The 16,918-nt window shown below is 43.7% G+C and overlaps 1 protein-coding gene across 1 annotated transcript in view; it reads left to right on the forward strand.

Moving 5' to 3' along the window:
* LOC309375326 (protein NKG7-like) overlaps positions 1-10,079 on the forward strand; it is a 56,659-nt gene extending 46,580 nt beyond the window's left edge. Inside the window, exons 3-5 of the mRNA XM_081921022.1 lie at positions 3,205-3,351; positions 5,041-5,154; positions 8,331-10,079. Of these exons, the coding sequence (XP_081777148.1) occupies positions 3,205-3,351; positions 5,041-5,154; positions 8,331-8,365 (296 nt within the window). The 3' untranslated portion in view covers positions 8,366-10,079. The remainder of the gene's footprint in view (positions 1-3,204; positions 3,352-5,040; positions 5,155-8,330) is intronic.
* The last annotated feature ends 6,839 nt before the right edge of the window (positions 10,080-16,918 follow it).

Genomic DNA, 16,918 nt, shown 5'->3' on the forward strand with positions numbered 1-16,918 from the left:
CTGAGGGTGCCTGGGGCTGAGGGTGCCATGCAGCGTGCATGGCCCTGGCACCGAAATTTGTGGGTGCCCGGCCCCTTCATGGGGAATTTTGTGGGTGCTTGAGCACCCAGGGAGTTGCCACCTATGCTACAGATGTCTTCCCAGGTTGATGAGCCTCATCTGCCCCTCACTTCCATCTTCAGCATGTGCAGAAACCACCCTCTTGATCATTGGACCCACTATTGATCTCATCTGCACAATCCACCAGAGCCTCTCTTTGCACACAGGGGAAGTCCCTAGCTCACCGAGGGTCTGAGACCCATTGGCTGCCTTCACGCCAGCCAGTCAAAGTCATTCCTGGGAAGTGGCCATTGCCACATGCTGACTAGGAGCCACAGGTGAGAGCTGATTGCAGGGTGGGTATACAGCCAAAATGGCGACGGAGGTAGCAGCCTAGCCAGGACCTCCTGCCCTCAATTAAGCTTTTAATTAGGTTTTAGCCATTTTCAGACCCTATGTTTATATTTTGAGTTGTCATTTTGTTTTCTTTGCTTTTAGCCTACTGGTTTATTGTTTTATTGTTTTATTACCTATTGTTTTATGGCTCAACTCGATTTAGTGTAACAAGGAACACTAAAGAAGATAGATTGCAGCCTTTGCGACTAACGCACAGTTTTCATCCATTGAACATAAGACCTGGCCTTGACCTGATAGAATGCTTCTAATTATCTGGAATGCCTGCTAGAAGGAAAAAAATGAGGCATTAAGAGCCAAAATAGCATAATCGGGACTCACAATTCCGCCAACGCAGAGAAGAGGCGGAAAGCAAACACCTTCATTCCTAGCTCAGAAACAGAGCAAACTGTGCTGGGGGAACCTTCCCCCATTCTAAGAAGGAAGGAGATGATCCGGACCCCCTCCCCTCTTTCAAGGAGGGAAGGAGATGATCTTACCCAGAAAACAGGAGTTGGAGGGATTCCCCCTGTCCCAAATGCTGACCCACCCATGTCTTTAGAACAAGACAATAGAGGAAGTTGTTTCCAGAAGATTCCAGATTTATACCCTTACCAAGAGATTTGCATGATGTTGGCAGAAACTGTGGTCTTAGTTCTTCAAAGACTGAATGAAATTTTCACCAAAATAGCTAATATAGAGGAATTCTTGGATAATTTTCCTCCCTCTATAAATGCCCAAAGGGATAAAAGGAGGATTAGACACAACTATGCCAGCGACCTGTCAATATGAGTCAGGGATGAAATAAGGCCTTGCCAAGTCCTCCAGGTAAACCAGATAATGCTTGAGATTCATCGAAATGAGTACAGGTGGATGAATTGCAGGTTAATTACGGCGTCCTTATCTCAGATTTTGAACTGCCATTACCAAAAAGTAGATCTGAAAAATTTCCATTTCCTGCCCAGCATAAGAAACATCACACACCTATTTATGACTTTTAGAACTCCAGCTCTTCCATCCCGACTTATGTAGATGAAAAACATCTTATGGCGGTCTCACCTTCTTCACCCGATAAGGGTTTTCAAGGATGAGACAGTGAGGCAGCTGGTCCCTGGCAGAGAACCAAAGCAAACATTGATAAGGGAAGCTAAATTAAACAATAGAAACACTACCTGTACGAAGGAGGAAGATAAACCCGTGAGTTCAGAATTAGAAGAACTGACGAGGAGATTACTGAGTATAAAGACAGAGATCTCAATTCAAAACATAAGGATGTTAGAGCCCGGAACACAATATTGAAATATGCCCAATAGCCCTTTATCTCGAAGAAAGACACCTGTGCAATTTCCTGATCTTTTCCCAAGCGAAAGCGATGGAGAAGATGAACCCGGCAACCCTGACACTCTCATGGCAACAACTTCTAAAGAACTTCATGCCATGGATAGATTGCTGAAACCAAGCACCCAGGCTATACCAGAGCCTTTGCTTAATACTCCTAAAACTTACGAGAACGACCGACTTTCCCTACTGCATCTTTGGCGAGATGCCGGACGGAGTCTCTGAACATGAATCTGGCTCTCTGCTCGCTAGTGAACCCCATTTTACAGCACATGCCTCATTAATACTCCCAAAGGCACAGAAAGAGTTAATAGCCCCCTGGCTACCTCATGAGGGAGAGAGGGATTGACAGTTAGCTCCCCTCGCTACCTGGGGTGTGGCTGGATGGGTTTTACCTACAGGAGATGTTTGTCCTGCTGATTTTTCATCTCAATATTATACCTTTTCGATTTGGGAGACTTGGCCCAGGGATGTTATGTTAGTGAGGGGATATCATTCCTTTATAGGGGAGGCTAGCGTGGGGTCTGGGATTGCCACCATCGAAGGACAAGGGAGGAACGGTGGTGGGGTTAGATATTATCGGCGAAGGATTTTGAGATGTGGTGATGCTCGAACCCCTTCCAATCTATGCCCCATCCCAAGGGACATGGGTAGGGTGAGCAGGGATTACCCACCTCTGTCATTGGTGCTGTGCAATGCCAGGTCCATAGGCAATAAAACCACCACCTTGCAAGACTTCTTTATCTTGAAGAGGGTTGACCTGGTTTGTGTGACCTGGGTGCACGAAGGCGAAGTAGTTACCTTGCATGAGATAACACCTCCAGGTTTCTCCATCCTCCACCAATCGCGGACTGTTTGTAGCATTGTTAATCTGGGAGGGTTGCTCTTTCAGGGCTCTGCCATCACCATCAATCTCCGGCATTGAATGTGTTGGCCTAGTGTGGGGCACCAAGGAGAGCTTGGCTGTCTTATTCTTATTCTTATTTATTATTAAAAGTGGACAGACTATCCCAAAAAGAGCACAGTGTGTCTGCCACCGGAGGTTCTAGTTCTTCCACAACACCCCATGCATCCTGCTAGGAGTACTCAATGTATGGTATTCAAAACAGGAAGAGACTTTCATTTCTAAGGTACACAGCAGTGTGTGAGGCAGTTCATGGTTCTTCAACTGCCTGAGAGCCCAGTGTGACTAGAGTTAAGACCTTTACTCTGTGTGTTTGTGGGTGTGGGTGTGTATGCTGGTACGCATATCTTGGTAAAGTTTATGTCGGTACCGCCATAAAATGGATGCTATGGGCAACAACAAAAAAGAACAGTTGACAGTATTCTGTACTGTCTTTGCTATTTTTAATACATGAATGAGTCCTATTGTTCAATCCCATAGATATATTTAATCCTTTTCTTTCTTTCTTTCTCTTCCTTCCTTCCTGAAAGGTTACTACCATGCTACCCGAGCCTTCATGTTCTTCGGGATGATTGCTGGAGCTGTCTCTTGCCTTACGCTTATTGGCAAATTTTTTGACTTTCAATTTGGCTCCCTCTCCAAGACCAAGACCGCAGCTGTAGCCAGCCTTGTTGCAGGTAACCTGGGCATCATAACCATCTGATTCCACAGTCAGTTCAAGCTCCTCAAACCCCAGAACTCAGATGTATATACCTGACAAACTATTATTAGCGGAACTAAGTTATACTCAGAGTTGTTGCTGTTGTTGTTTAGTTGTTTAGTCGTGTCTGACTCTTCGTGACCCCGTGGACCAGAGCACACCAGGCACTTCTGTCTTCCACTGCCTCCCACAGTTTGGTCAAACTCATGCTGGTAGCTTCGAGAATACTGTCCAGCTATCTCGTCCTCTGTCGTCCCCTTCTCCTTGTGCCCTCCATCTTTCCCAACATCAGGGTCTTTTCCAGGGAGACTTCACTTCTCATGAGGTGGCCAAAGTATTGCAGCCTCAGCTTCAGGACCTGTCCTTCCAGTGAGCACTCAGGGCTGATTTCCTTAAGAATGGAGAGGTTTGATCTTCTTGCAGTCCATGGGACTCTCAAGAGTCTCCTCCATGGACAAAGACAACAGGCATATGCTCAGAGTAGACCCACTCAAATTGATGGATCTGGTTAAAAGGTGCAATGCAACCCCAGCCCTTTCCATCCCTGGTTTCAGAGTTACAAAGTAGAAGTGGGAGTGCAAAGGGCTTTCAAAGCCTCCCCAGAGCAACTGCTTTCCACTTGCTATGTTGGAGTTGGAAATCAGCCATGTGGGTTGACTTTAAAAGGCACACTGCAAGGAGAAGTGGCTTCCATTGAATGAAAACCACATCCCCCTTCTTGAGTATAGCATGCTTCTAAGACTTTCCCCTTTTAACCTCATGCTGCCACAACCAAGCGGGATGAAGAATTTGCCTGGGAAGAGGAACAGCACAGGAAGGTGGCCACTAGCTGTGCTGACCAGCCTGGTTCTCTGGGTCCTGGGAGAATAAACCTCTGGGCTGGCAGGCAGAGGAGGGCAGCAGAGCAGGGCAGTGGCTGCCACCTGTTCCGGCTGTCCCTCTACATCTCACCTGGGCCACCCACCCACCACTTCTCATCACACTGTACATTACATCGCCACCTGTCTGTGTTCAAGTGAACTGCAGAGTGATGGCACACTTATCTTTTTATTGCATGTTACACATATAAAGACAGTTAAACAACGGCATATGAAAACAATTTGAAAAATAACAACCGTAAATATAAAAATTTGTTTAAAACAACAGCATCTGCATATCGAATCATTCAGATCCAGTATAGATACCAGCTGAGATAAAGATTTTAGTAGGCTTGTTGAAAGAGGAACATCTTTACCAGGCACTAAAAAGACAAGAGAGAAGGTGCTTGAGGATATGTAGTGGGAGGGATTTCCAAGGGTCACCACACCAAAGGCCCAATTTTGACATAATGTGGAACGAACCTCCTTATAGGTTGGGGCCGGCTGGATGCCGTCTCCTGCAGAACACAATGGTCAGCTTGCAATGTAGGGGGTGAGTTAATCCTTTAAACATGCTGGTTCCTAACTGCTTAGGACTTTGTACACCAATAACCGCACCCTGAGCCTACCCTGGCAGCTAATTGGCAGCCAGCGCACATCTTTCAGCAGCAGCATAATTTGATGGTGATGTTTGGCTTTGGTGAGCAACTGAGCCTCTCCATTTTGTACAAGCTGAATTTTCCTGGTCATCTTCCAGGATTTGATTTATACATAATCTAATATCCTAATGCATTTCCCCCCCTTAATAGCTCTTTGCGTCATGATTGCCATGGCCACCTTCACAGGGCAGACAGAAGGAAATGCCCCTTATGGATGGTCTTTTGGCTTGGGCTGGGCCTCCTTTCCTCTCTTCCTTATGACTGGTGAGTATTTGTCGAATGGGATATGCTGAAAATGTATGTCTTCATTTCTGTGTGAAGGTGAAGGTTTACCTTCACACAGAGTTCCCAGCTGCATTCTTTCATTACAGAACAGTCTGGGGCTGATCTACACATTTAGCACCATCACGTAGTCGTGCCCCTGGCGGCGTGCCACATTGGCTGTGGGTAGAGGTTCACATATTGGACAGTTTCCGGGTGTGACATGCCATACACTTGATTCCACTCTCAGCAAAAGAGGAAGAGGGCGGAATGTGAACCAATCCCCTGGGTGTGCTGCTTTTCTGAAAGCATGGATTACTTCTGTATGTTTTGCATTGAAAACAATTCAGAAATGTCATTCTCCCTTCTTACCTACCCTCTGAAGGAATCAGGTTCCCCCAGATTCAGCTCGAAGGGCAGGAAAAACCATCTGAATCAAGTTTGACCTGAGTAGGTAGACAGGATTTCCAGACTACAGAAGTGCATTTGTACAAAACTTCAGCAATTTGGAATTCATTGGCCTTTTTCCTTACAAACTCCTCCAAAGACTTTAGCTGTATATTCATTATTCTAGAGAGCCAGTGTGGTGTAGTGGTTAAGAGCGGTAGTCATGTAATCTGGGGAACCGGGTTCGCGTCTCTGCTCCTCCACATGCAGCTTGGGCCAGTCACACAGTCACACTTCTCTGAAGTCTCTCAGCCCCACTCACCTCACAGAGTGTTTGTTGTGGGGGAGGAAGGGAAAGGAGATTGGTAGCCGCTTTGAGACTCCTGAAGGGGAGTGAAAGGCGGGATATTAAATCCAAACTCTTCTTCTTTTTCTTCTAGATACCGAGTACTTTCCCCACCCCCTAAGAAGTCCACAGGCAATCTAGATCTATTTTTTGACCCATTAAACCGCTCCTTGATAAACTGTTTTCATTCCAAAAATAGCAGCTCATTGCAAATTGATTTTGCCTTACCCCACAGTGCAACCCTTTGAAAACTTATAAAAACAGGTGTAGGTGGGGTGGGGAGGAGCATCTACTTCTGCCCAATGACTTATATATGGACCAAGGAAAATATCTGCATAAGGCAGCTTCTTATGATCAAAGTCAACACTGTCTGAGTATTTCCAGGATCGTGTGTGTTCAGGGTGGACATCTTTACTAATGGCTTTGCCATCCTTTCCTTCCGTAGTGTGGGAGAGCAGAAACTGAATTGGGATCCTCAAGTGGACTTCTGGCTGATATGTCACATGAAATCGTAGAATCTTAGAATTGGAAAAGACCCCAAAGGTCATCTAGTCCTGCCCCCTCCTATGCAGGAAACTCAGCTAGAGCATCCATGACAGATGGCCACCCAACCTCTGTTTAAAAACCTCCAAGGAAGGAGAGTCTACCACCTCTTGTGGGAGTCTGTTCCACTGCCGAACAGCTCTTACTGTTAAAAGTTTTTCTGAATGTTTAGTTGGAATCTCCTTACTTGAAGCCACTGGTTTGAGGCATACCCTCCAGTGCAGGAGAAGTCAAGCATGTTCCCTCCTCCATATGACAGCCCTTAAGATATTTGAGGATGGCTATCATATCTCCCCTTAGTCTCCCCTTTAACAGGCTAAATATACTCAGCTCCTCATAAGGCTTAATTTCCAGACCCTTGATCATCTTGGTTGCCCTCCTCTGCACACGTTCCAGCTTCTTCAACATCCTTCTTAAACTGAGGTGCCCAGAATTGGACACAGTGTTCCAAGTGTACTCTGACCAAGGCGAATAGAGTGGTGCTATTACAGTGGTACCTCGGGTTAAGAACTTAATTCGTTCCGGAGGTCCGTTCTTAACCTGAAACTGTTCTTAACCTCAAGACCACTTTAGCTAATGGGGCCTCCTGCTGCTGCCGCGCGATTTCTCATCCTGAAGCAAAGTTCTTAACCCAAGGTACTATTTCTGGGTTAGCGGAGTCTGTAACCTGAAGCGTATGTAACCCGAGGTACCACTGTACTTCCCTTGATCAGGACACTATACTTCTCTTGATGCAGCCCTAGAATAGTGTAAGCTTTTTTGCTGCTGCATCACACTGTTGACTCCTTTAAGCTTGTCATCTACTAAGACCCCTAGATCCCTTTCACATGTACTGCTAATAAACCAGGTGTCCCCCATCCTATATTTGTGCATCTGGTTGTTCCTGCCTAAGTGGAGAACTTCACTTGTCCTTATTTAAATTCATTTTGTTAGCTTGCGCCCAGTTCGCCAATCCTTTAAGGTCATTTTGAATTCTGATTGTGTTCTCTGCAGCATTTGCTACCCCTCCCAGTTTGGTGTCAATGGCTTGGGGAGGGACGTCTTGGCTTCAATATAAGCATTTTATGATCAAATTCATTTAGAAATGTATACATTGAACTAATACATGTCGTGAATACATTTTTAATATGTTTTTTGCATAATTTAAATAAACAATTTACATACTAATGTAACAGGCCAGAACTAGGCTGATCCACCTATCCCTAGACACCTCCATTTCCACCTAGGGCTTGTCCCTTGCAAAAGTCTTAAAATGTGCAAAGAATGTAGTTCTGTGGAAGAAAATACCGTATTGGCCCGAATATAAGCCACACCCACAAATAAGCCGCACCTTTAAAATTCAGGGGGGGGGAGAGAGAAAAAGACAATACCTGAATATAAGCCGCTCCCTTAAAATTCCACAGGCACTCACACCCGTAAATGGCAAATGTAGAAGAAAATCCTACGGGTACTAGACAGGACCTGCAAGTGGGTTAAACACTGTAGCACCATAAATGCAAATTTAAAAAATCAATACTGCACTGTAAGATATGGGGAAAGTGATAAATGGCATTAGAATTAATTGCACAACAGTCTCAAATTGGCAATACAACATTTTTTTCCCTTCCGTTTTACCGTATGTCTGTTTCAGCAGCGATTTTGTGAAAGCCAATTTTTGTAAGGTCCTGAATTTAAGCCTCACTTTAACTTTTCACAGTTGGAATTTGGAAAAAAAAAGTGCAGCTTATATTCAGGCCAATACGGTATATGTCCGTCCATTAGAATGGCAGGGGTTTGAGGATCAGAGCATGTTCCCATCTTTGAGCAAGAGAAGGAATCTTGGGGTCAATGATCAGAATATCTTGGGTGATGTTTGATTCTCCTCTGCCAATTGCCCGATTCAGCTCCTTCTCTCTCCTGACAGGTGCACTGGCTTTCCTCTTAGATGGGTCAGCATGAACATGAGGGAAAGACTCTGCTACCATTTCAGATGACACCTGGAGCTATGTTGATCACGTGGGATGCAAACACAGCCTGCACCAAGACAAGCTGGACCTGAAGGAAATAACTATACTTTCATGACGAAACTGATGCATTATATAATAGCAATAGGATTAAGAAACAGCAACGTAGTCCCTTCACCACAAATTGCAATCTATTAACTCAGTACTGTGGAACAGAACTACCAACAAAAGACACAACTCCCAGCATCCCATACCACTGACCTTTCTGACTTAGGAAAGCAAAAGACAGGCTAACTTTGGATTAGAAGGAAATCATTCCTTGCCCAAATGGTGACATTAATTTTTTTAAAAAAGAGATTAAAGAGTATATCCAAGATATTGTTTGCTTAGCATATGCAACTATTATTAATGAAGAATAGTGATGAACAGTAGTCAGTGGCTGGGTTAAAGATAAGGAATGAATAGACCAGACATCTTCTATGCATCCAGCAGAAAGGAATAGCCTATGGCTATGCAGTAAATTATATGCTTTGCGGTATTGCCTTCACATTTTGTATGAGCACATGACCTTTGTGATTCACCTGTTTTTCTCCTATATCTTGTGGTTTTAATGATGAATAATATATTTAAAATGGACCCAAAGATTCCCATGCCTGAAAGGCAGCCTGCATATGAAGACAGAAACACAGCTTTCGATTCAGAATCAGGTCAGGTTCTGCAGCCAGAAGACAGCCCTGCAAAGTCATTAGAAGCAATAGAACCTCCCTCTTCTCCATCTCTTGATAGGCCTTCCTCTGTCTGTCTCTCAAACATGCAAGTCCTTTGAGAAAAATGGTTCTTCTTGCCAAGCTCCTTCGGGGCATTTTAATTACCGGTAGACCTGAATGTGACTTTTTCTTTAACAGAATGTTCCCCTAGACAACCTACTTGTTGAGCATTCATCCAGGTGTGCTTGCAGAAAATGGGTTAGACAAAGGTTAGACTGTGTCTGGTCTTTCTTGAGCATCCATTCTGATTTGCTTATGGGGCAGTCATGCAACAATCAGCAGTCATCCTGCCTTCATCACTGTTGGATGTTTATATGTCTTCCCGTTAATCACTTCTCCACACACATAAACACACCACTTGTCCATGCACCCCCCCTCGTCAACCTAAGGGTTGTAGCCAACTAATTCCTAATCAGAGTAGACCCATGACCTAGGTTAGTCACAGCCATTAATTTCAGTGGATCTACACTAAAGGAGTAGCATCAATTAGAACTCTCTGTTTCTGTCAAGTGGTTACATATCTTTAATATTACAATATTTATTCAAATAGTCTTTAAATTTCTTCCAGTCTTCTTGATGTTCCTCTTCTTTCTGGACACAGATTCTCCCAGTGAAAGAAACAATTAGGCCTAGGATTAAAATGGAATTAAATTTATAAATAAGAAAATGTACGATAAGGAAAGCTATGTAACATGAATAGGACTGTGATATGGTCTTTTGAAACACTGCTATTGGAAACTTCTACATATAATTACTAAGAAATTCGAATGGAAGAGATTTGAGGAAGTCAAATACTATGTTTATGAAGATGGATGGTACTTAATTTTAATTAATTAAGTGGTAATATGTTGTATGTATCTTTTTTCTTTTTTCCTCTTTTTCTTTTCTTTTTTGTTTGTTTTTATTATTGTTAATCTTTCATTTCTTTACTATGTTTATCTACTGAAAATAATAAATATTATTTGGGAAAAAATGAACTCTCTGTTTCTGTTTTTAAAGTGAATTTGTAGTGTCAGGGCTACCAAGCACTTTCTTCCACTTCATTTGCACAAACTTAAATTTACAGCCTGTACTTGACTCCTTCCCACGAAACAGGAACAATCTGGAGGCATCCCAACTGAGCACTGTTAAATTTACCTCCAGTGAAACTATTTGGAAAAAGAAATATGCGACCGTGAACCATGTTGACATTACCAATCTCACAAAAAGAGATTCTAAAATAAAATGAAATGAAATGCTTTATTTTTCTCTTAGTGACTGCTCTGTGCAAAATCTCCCCCTCCCCACAATAAAATGAACATCCATTTATGGACTCCTCAAAACTGAGTGAAAAGACGATAAAATGGCAAGTGCCATTCAATATATACTTATGTAAAGCGATGTATGTCGGGGGAAGAAAACCTTAATTTCACACATATGCTCATGAGGTTCACTGAAGTGGCAGGGATACACCAGGAATGAGACCTTGGGTTGGTAGTGGATAGCTCAACGAAGATGTCAGTCTGGTATGTGGCAGCTGTGAAAAATGCAAATTCTATGCTAGGGACCATTATGAAAAGAATTGAAAATAAAACTGCAGGTATTATAGTGCTGTTATACAAATCTATGATGCGGGCTGATGGTGTTTAAAGAGGCAGATCAGGCACTCAGTGTAGAAAATGCAGAGCAACGTGGAACAATTTGATTTGATTTGATTTAAGTCAACTTCCTATATCCTATGACAGGATCTGAACATCATCGAGAGAAACAATTCCTGAAAGAGAGAACAGCAGGTTCTTTTACAAGCAGGGCCAGATTTAGGTTTGATGAGGCCCTTAGCAACTGAAGATAATGGGGCCCTTTATATGTCCAGCTGTCCTTCATCAACAACACAGTGTCACTGTTTTTTGTGTTGAATATATGCTATATGGTAATTTATGGACCTAACAGGTATCTAAAGCCATTTGTACATAACAGTCCCTGCAGAATGTAGGCACCCTCTATATAGAAATGAGCAAACCAGTGATATTTTAGGGAGCAGGCTAGCAGGCTTACATCATAGGAGCCTACACAACACAAAACACTGTTGCTGTATGTAGGTTTTATTTTATTTGTTTTTTTATCTTATATTTTGGAAATGTACATCCAGGTTTTTTTTCCTTTAAATTTTTTGGGGGGCCTCCAAGAGTGTGGAGCCCTAAGCTATAGCTTGTTCAGCTTATATGTAAATCTGGCACTGTTTACAGGGTTTAAAAAATTATCTTCCTCTCCTATTATCCTACCTTTCTGTTTTGATTCCATATGCCAGCAGAGGTGGGACATGATTAGGTTAGGTTGCAATTCCTAGGCAAACCAAAGTTGGGTGTAGGATAGTTGCAGCTCAAGACAACGCAGATGTCCAATGAGAGAAGGAGGGAAGGGAGGGAAGGGAAGAGAGCAGTTGGGTGCAAGTCCCCATACTCAGGAATGTGTGTCCTCCACCCCCCACCCAGCCAAAATGCCCATCAATCTGAAATATCTCAAAATACTTGTGAATGACATGGGAGCAAAGGCACAGGACCCCTATAAAAGAGTGACCCCTCTCACTCCCTGTTTTGTTTCATTAGAGTGCAGATTTGTAAAACGGAGTGTCTCCATAACTCATGGGAAGCACAGCTTCTATAAGCGGCACATTCATTGTAGTGGGCCCAGGGAAGTGAAGCTCTCCCCCCAGCCAAGATTACATATGCAGGCACTTCCTTGAACTTCAGGTGCATGACATAAGACTTTATTGTTTTGTTAGGCATTTTAAGGTAGTGGCTGGTTTTATGATACATCTTTTATTGTTTGATATACCTGCATCCCGTAAGTTGTGTTTTTTAAATGCCCACTGCTTGAAAAGGTAGATGATTAAGCGGGGTAGAAACGTCTTAAATTAAGAAATAAAATTGTGATGTAAATCAGTTTCGTACAGGTTCATACGGCAATAAACATGGTATAACATTTATCCCAGGAGATCCCTCTGTAATGTTCTGAGTGTTGAGCGTGGGCTCTAGTTACGTCCTTTCTGAGATGAATATGAAATAAGTTTCAATTCAATTCAATTCAATTCAATTATTTAATTTAAGTTAAGTTAATTTCTACCCCGCCCATCTGGGTTTCTTTTCCAGTGTTCATGGAATGAGTCACTAGAATTTGTTTTTTCATTCTTTCTGCCTTCTTTTGTCAGTTTTTTTTCCATTACAGCTATGGATCAAGCCTCGATGACTCACTCATTAGTCATGTTCAAGTGTGCTGTTTTCCATTTCTTAAAAGGATACAATTAGCAGAGTCTAATTATTCTGACAAACAGTAACAACAATATTTAGCAATGGGTGGTGGCAGAGGTTGGGGTGGCTCACTTGTTCCTCAGCAATGGGGAATAATCTCATGATTGGAAAACCCTTATGGACTTTTTGCATGAAAAGGAAAATGAACTTGTGATACCTGGGTTTGACAACTAAAAAGTACGGAAAGTAGCAGAGTTGAGCGTTATTGTGGAGCAAGGGTTTTGCATAAGCCTGTAAAGCTGATAGACTGAGCACCAAAGGTCTTCCCAACCCCTTTCTTTACTTGTTTCTTCTTTCTTTTCTTTCTTTTCATTCTTATGTTTAAAAAAGATGCTTCATATTTGATGGAAACTGTTGTATATTGCTTTCTCTATGTCCCCCCCCCCCACACAATCTTTAATGAAAACCTTTAAAAAAGAAAAAAGCCAATGGGGCTTAATCTTGACTCAGCTGAATAATTTGGTAGAGCATGAGAATCTTAATCTCAAGGTCTTGGGTTCGAGAACCATTTGGGCCAAAAATTACAGGGAGTTGGACTAGATGACCATTGCGGCTAGATGACTCTACAATTCTATGACTCTAAAATAAAGAAGCTACAATGAGGAAAGCATCTGAGCAGCTTTGGGAACCTCAAGCTGATGGTCCAGACATCTGGTCCACTGCCTCCACTCCTTACCCTGCTCCTAGCAGTTAGATCTATTTATAATAGTGTCAGCCTCCCAGGAATTGATAATAATTAATGCCCTGGCTTCCTCCTGTGGTTTGATCTGCAGAAACCAGCAAGTGTAGATTTCACTCTGGACATGTCTGCAGATGCAGATGCCACTCACAATGAGATTCATCTGCTATAACAGCAGAGCCAAGATTTGGGTGGATGCAAGCGATTTTATTCTCAAAATGCTTCACAAACAAGTCACAAAGAGCTACCGTTGGTTCTATCACCTCCTTTGGGCCAGGATACACCCCAGAAAAGCTCTGCCTGACCATATAATGAGGATGCAGTGGAGGCAGCAAAGTGTGCCTTCTTTGCTGCCTTCACTGCCTCTCAGGTAAAGGTAAAGGGACCCCTGACCATTAGGTCCAGTTGTGACTGACTCTGCGGTTGCGGTGCTCATCTGGCTTTATTGGCCGAGGGAGCCGGGTGATGTGGCCAGCATGACTAAGCCGCTTCTGGCGAACCAGAGCAGTGAACGGAAATGGCGATTACCTTCCCACCAGAGTGGTACCTATTTATCTACTTGCACTTTGGTGTACTTTCAAACTGTTAGGTTGGCAGAAGCAGAGACCGAGTAATGGGAGCTCACCCCGTTGCGGGGATTCGAACCGCCAACCTTTTGATCGGCAAGTCCTAGGCTCTGTGGTTTGACCCACAGTGCCACCCGCGTCCCAGTGTTTGGTTGCATTCATATGAATCTTTCCTCCACTTGTGTTCAAGCCATTTCCCAGCTTGTTTCCTCATCCTAACCTCTGGAGTATACCGGGGGCAAAACGGGCTTCACAAAGTGGGAGAGGGCGCTCAGAGCGATTTTATCAAAGCCCGAGCCATTCAGGTGTTCCAGAGGTCACCCAGAGCTTCGACATGGGCGCCAGTCATAGCAGCCAGAAAACCTCCCAGAACCATTTGGAATCCCACTGGATCCATCAGCCTCTGGGGGCGGACCTTCCGAATAGGTTCCCCCGCCTCTGCAGAGGGGAAAAGTGCACTCCCATAGGTGGTGGAGTCAGAGCATGCCTGGCCCTTGTTCCAGAGTGAAGACTTCACCTGAAGAAAAGAGGAAGGCATTCTGAGCCAGGTGGGATTAAACATCTCTAGATTTAAGCGGGAGGGAAAGGGAAATTTTTCAGTAGCTGATTTTTTGGTGAATTTTGATACAGGGAACAAATCAGAGGGACTAAAAGCAATTTATTTTATTTTTGCACTGGACTACATATAAACGTCTTTGTTCTAATTTCGACGATGCCAACTTTGCTGATACATTTGTTCGATCCACTTTTTAAAGTGAAGCAGTCCTGGATTTGTATGCATATTGGAGCACAGCTAGCTATTGGATTAGACATGTCTTTGAATTTTGTGGCTCGGTTCCAGTACAAAAATGTGTATTTTATGGCAAACATGCATTTCAGAGCATACAGAATTTATATTTGGTTGGGTGGGATGGATGAGGACAAAATGTGTACTTTAGGGGAATGGGCATACAACTTAGATGTGAAATGTTGCTGCTTTTTGTTATCTACAGAAAATGGGACAGAATGGATCTCTTAAGTGCCCATGAAGCTGCCATGCATTGGAAATAGGCAAAGCCACCAGTCCCTGATGGATAGGTTGATAGACAGCTTACATATCAAGGGGTTCAATCCAGCAAAACTGAGGGTTTATCCACACTTCCTCTTGTCCTCCTGCTTTCCCCTGGGCAAAACAACTCTTTAGCCTTCAATCAGAGCAAACAGCAATTTGGCTTTTCTTTGGATTGCTGTTTTGCCGTTTGCTCAGATTTAAAGCAAAAGAGCAAGTTTTCCCAGGAAAAGGAGCAGGGATAGGGGAATAGGGCTCAGACCTGTGCCTTCTATGCATGGGACAAGAAAAAGTGCTGATGACTTCATAGAAACGGCCATCTGGATCAGACCTACGGCATATTTTGCTCAGTAAGACGCAGTTATGGGAAGAGGATATAAAGCTTTTAGAGAGGAACCAGACACAAGTCTGTGGAGGTTGTAACTGTCAGTGCCTACTACTCATGAATGCTGCCTCTGTGTTTCAGCATTGAGGACACAATTGCTCACTGATGTATGGAGACAAAGACAAACTTACAGAACACAGGAGGCGGCCATATAAGCTAGAGCCTGCCACTAACCTGTGCCCTTTCAATAATAGGGCAACAGGGAAATAATAAAGGGCAAAAAAAGGGGACTGAGAAAATAGAGGTAAAGAACTTGTTTGGTATTCAGAAGGTTGAAAGATCAGTCTCTGACATCTCTAGTTAAAGAAGGAAGAGGTAGCAGATCCCAGGGGAAAGTCTGAGCCCTTGGGGAGCTGCTGCCAGTCAGAGTAAGGCAATACTGTGCTAGATGAAGCAATGGTGAGACATATAAGACTGCTTCCTATGTTACGCAGAAAAAAATGGGGGAAGATAGATGGTGACTATGCAGACAAAAGATTGTAGTGGAGGAAATATTTAGGTCAGACTAGATGTGTGCCTTTGTTTCAGGAAGAACTGGAAAATTGAGTAAATGTTGGTCACTTTTGTTATTCGCCATGAGCCAGGCACCATGGACAGAAATGACTCCTGAATGAACAGAGAGCAATTTATTTGGTTCCCTTCGTGTTTTCCCTCTCCCCCTTGCTTGCCCTTCTGTTTTGATTCCATCAGCCAACAAAGTGGGGCAGGGCTAGATTAGGCTAGGCGATTGTAGTTTGAGGCAGTAGGGGTGTGCAATGAAGGAGGGAAGGAGAGCAGGTTGTGTGTGTGCGTGTGTGTGCTTGACACCGCAACTCCCCAGACCAGGCATAGAATTCTTTTCCTAAAATATCTGTCAATGATTATGGGAGCGAGGCATACGAAACCACCAATAACCCCTATAGCTGCTCATTCATCTACATGCAAAGTTATAAAAGTGCATCAAAAACTCACAAATGTATTTCTTTGGTTATTGCTCTATGGCAGGCAACCAGCATCAAAAAGCGAAGGAGACCCATTTGGAGAAATCGTATAGGTTAATTAGTCACCAGCTTGACAACTAGAGCTGGAGTTACTAGGCAGTAACAGAGGGCCACACCTAGAGACCCATGCCCAACCTCTGGATCCGTGCACCAGCAAACGTTGGAGTGCCATGAGGCAGAACAAACCTACAGAGGGGGTGGGGTGTGGAAGGGAGGGAGGTGGTAGTAGCCAGTGGCATCGCATGGGGGCGGGGGATGGAGCACCCTGGGTGCCATGTCTGGGGGGTGACAAGAAGGCACCCGGTGGGGAGCTTGCCCTGCCACCCCCGAGTTCGGCGGTGCAAGCAGCCATCGTGCTGCTGCCGCATGTGGAGGATCTTCCGTTCACAACTGCAGATGCGAGCAGAGGACCCTGCCACCACCCATGTGGCATTCAAGCGGTACCACTAGTAGGCGTTTTAGGATTCTAGGTGGGAGGTAGGGGGTTCTATGACACAAGCTGAATCCTCCTTCCATCGAGCACTAGTGGGCGGTAAGAAAATTTTACCATCAAGAAAGATGCATTAGTGGGTGGTAGGTATAAAAAGGTTGACTACCCCTGGTCTACACTGATGGGCTTTCCAGGCTCTTTTCTAGAACCACCATACCTTCCAAGTGCCCCAATTGTCCAGGGACAATCCTGGAATCATGAATCCTGGAATCATGGCTACTGATTTGTTTCTTTTGTTTTTAAAATGCTTTTTATTAGATTTTTCCATTGTTAGTCATATACATAGTCAAATTCTTATTTTTAACATATACTATACATATTTATAAACCAGATCTTTTTCATAATT

This window comes from Podarcis melisellensis, assembly GCF_964234715.1.
Source record: "Podarcis melisellensis genome assembly, chromosome: 8".
Classification (NCBI taxonomy): Eukaryota; Metazoa; Chordata; class Lepidosauria; order Squamata; family Lacertidae; genus Podarcis; species Podarcis melisellensis.